The 2,611-nt window shown below is 52.7% G+C and overlaps 1 protein-coding gene across 1 annotated transcript; it reads left to right on the top strand.

The window, feature by feature from the left end:
• The first annotated feature begins 243 nt into the window (after nt 1-243).
• Nucleotides 244-1,159, top strand: LOC128980162 (oocyte zinc finger protein XlCOF19-like). Its single transcript, XM_054398611.1, has one exon. The coding sequence runs from the start codon at nt 244-246 to the stop codon at nt 943-945; it is 702 nt and encodes a 233-aa protein (XP_054254586.1). The 3' UTR covers nt 946-1,159.
• Nucleotides 1,160-2,611: the final 1,452 nt, after the last annotated feature.

Below are 2,611 nucleotides of genomic sequence, written 5' to 3'. Positions count from 1 at the left end.
TGCTTCCATCTTCCCTAGGGCACCGTGGTGATCCCATCCCCCACCAGCATGGCCTCACAGAAGGACCCAGACAAGAGCTGGTAGGAGAGGAACCACCCAGAGAACAAGATGGGGCAGCCCAAGTGCAGCCCTAAGGAAGAGGAGGAGGATGGGGAGAATGATTACTATGATCAATATGAGGAGCAGGAGGATGATGAGGATGAAAATAACCAGGATGAGGAAGGGGAGAAGAAGGATGAAGCCATGGTAGCCCCCTCTGTGCCCCCCGAACAGCTGAATCAGTGCCCTGAGTGTGGGCAGAGTTTCTTCCCTGGCTCAGAGCTAGTGAAGCACCACTGCCCTGACCCTGGCACCCAGCCCTTCATTTGTGGTGACTGCGGCAAGAGCTTCAGATCCATCCCCACCCTCAGCAGCCACCGCTGCGTCCACACCAGTGCCAAACCTTACAGCTGTGATGCCTGCAGCAGGAGCTTCAGCAACAGGAGCTTCCTCATTGGCCACCGGTGCAGCCACACTGGCAAGAAGCCCTTCCCCTGCCCTGACTGCGGCAAGAGCTTCAGCCACGGCTCCACCCTCTCCCGGCACCGCCATAGCCATGCCGGTGAGCAGGCCCTCACCTGCCCCGACTGCGGCAAGAGCTTTAGCCGCAGCGACACTCTAAACAACCACCGCCGCGTCCACACCGGAGAGAAGCTGTTCCCCTGCGCCGAGTGTGGCAAGAGCTTCACCCTGAGCACCACATTCATCCAGCATCAACTCATCCACAGCCGGGAGAAACCCTACAGCTGTGCCGTCTGCGGAAAGAGCTTCCGGCAGAGCTCCAACCTCACTAAGCACCACCGCACCCACACCGGGAAGCAGCCTTTTGCATGCCCCGATTGCGGCAAGAGCTTCAGAAACAAGTCTAATCTCAGCCGGCACCGCCGCACCCACACGGGAGAGTAGCCCACACTGCGGGGGAGGCACAACCCCCAAGGTCTGCTGGGATAATTGTGAGCCCCTTGAGAGAGCCTTTCCAGCAGATTGAACCAAAATTGCCTCTTTTTCTCCTGCATTTCTCAGGGGCTGGGGGCTCCACGAAGGACAAATACCTCCTGCCCTTCTGAACACCAATTAGTGCTGATGAGAATAATTATAGCCCTGAGTCAGCACAGCCAGAGCTGCCACCGGAGCTGGGCTGAGCTTTGCTGGAACTTGTCTCTCATCCCCAGTTCTTTGTGTATCCCTGGGGTAAAATAAAAAAACCCTGTCCATTGCCCAGTTGTGTCAATAAACCCCCAAGGTTCCCCAGATCCTCTCTTTTTGGCTTTTACTTTAGACATTCCTGGCCATGATGCTGTTATGAAATATTAATGAAATATTGACAAAAATATGAATTAATATTAAAACTTGCCAACAACTTTTTATAGGTAGGGCTGTAAGGTTGTGCTGGTGTTTAATTTGGGTTACATTAATGAGGCAGGAATTATAAAAATAGTCATCCTTATTTTTCCTGAAAACCACACCCCCAAATTATGTACAAAACCGAGTAAAACTCATTTACAGGTTCTGTTCAGTTTTGAATTCTACCACGATGCTTGTGGGCAACTTAGTACAATGTAGAGGATTCAGAAAATGGAAAAGGCTGAGCCAGAAACAGCTCTACCACATATAAATCTGAGGCCAGCCAGGAACTGCTAGGGAAAGTATGAGAATGCTGATTTACTCACAAGACCAGAGCAGGAGTTTGCAGACAGTCCTTAGGTCTCTGTCTTCAAAGCAGTCTTCAGAAGCTGCAGGTTTTGTAATCCAATTTGTGGGTAACGTGGCTCAAACCCAAAAGGGGACCTGCCAGAAATCAAAGTGTCTGTAGACACGGCAGCTACCATGAGGGAAAACTCATGCAGTTAGCACTGTTTGAGCAGTGCAAGGAAAAGCTGCAGTTTCACATCAGGCAGGATCGCTGCCAGGCAGGCAGGATCACTGCCAGGCAGGCAGACAGGATTGCTCCCAGGCAGGCAGGCAGGCAGGATCACTGCCAGGCAGGCAGACAGGATTGCTCCCAGGCAGGCAGGCAGGATCACTGCAGGCAGGCAGGCAGGATCACTGCAGGCAGGCAGGCAGGATTGCTGCCAGGCAGGCAGGCAGGATCAGTCATTCAGGCAGGTCCAGGGAGAAGCCAGGTTTGAGAACTGGTTTGTCCAATTTTGCCAGGAATCTGGAGCAGTGAGCAGAGTCCAAAATGAGCACCCAAATGGGAAAGCCAAATGAGCTGCCCCCAAAAGGATGCGTGAGAGCCAAAAACAGAGAGCCCTGACTGTTTTCTGCTCACTCTGTGTTGTGGTGTGGTGGGCTGACATTCCCCTCCCACATCAACAACTCTGGACTAGCTCAGTTTGGAAGCAGTGAAGCTGTGTTTACAGGCAGAACTACAATCTCTGGTGCCATGCAATGACTGTGTACAAATGTACACTACCCACAACATCTACAAATATGTACAGTTAACAAAAAAACACAACAAAGCCCCCTGGCCCCAGGGGCCCTGCATCTTCCCTCCCCCCCCCCCCCCCCGCCTCCACCTTCCTAGAGCTAGCAGGCAAAGGGGAAGAAAGCCAAGAAGCAGAGAGGTTGT

The sequence above is a fragment of the Indicator indicator genome, unplaced genomic scaffold (assembly GCF_027791375.1).
Source record: "Indicator indicator isolate 239-I01 unplaced genomic scaffold, UM_Iind_1.1 iindUn_scaffold_68, whole genome shotgun sequence".
Taxonomy (NCBI): Eukaryota; Metazoa; Chordata; class Aves; order Piciformes; family Indicatoridae; genus Indicator; species Indicator indicator.
Note: the sequence above shows the minus strand (reverse complement) of the source record. Positions and strands in the feature narration are given on the sequence as shown.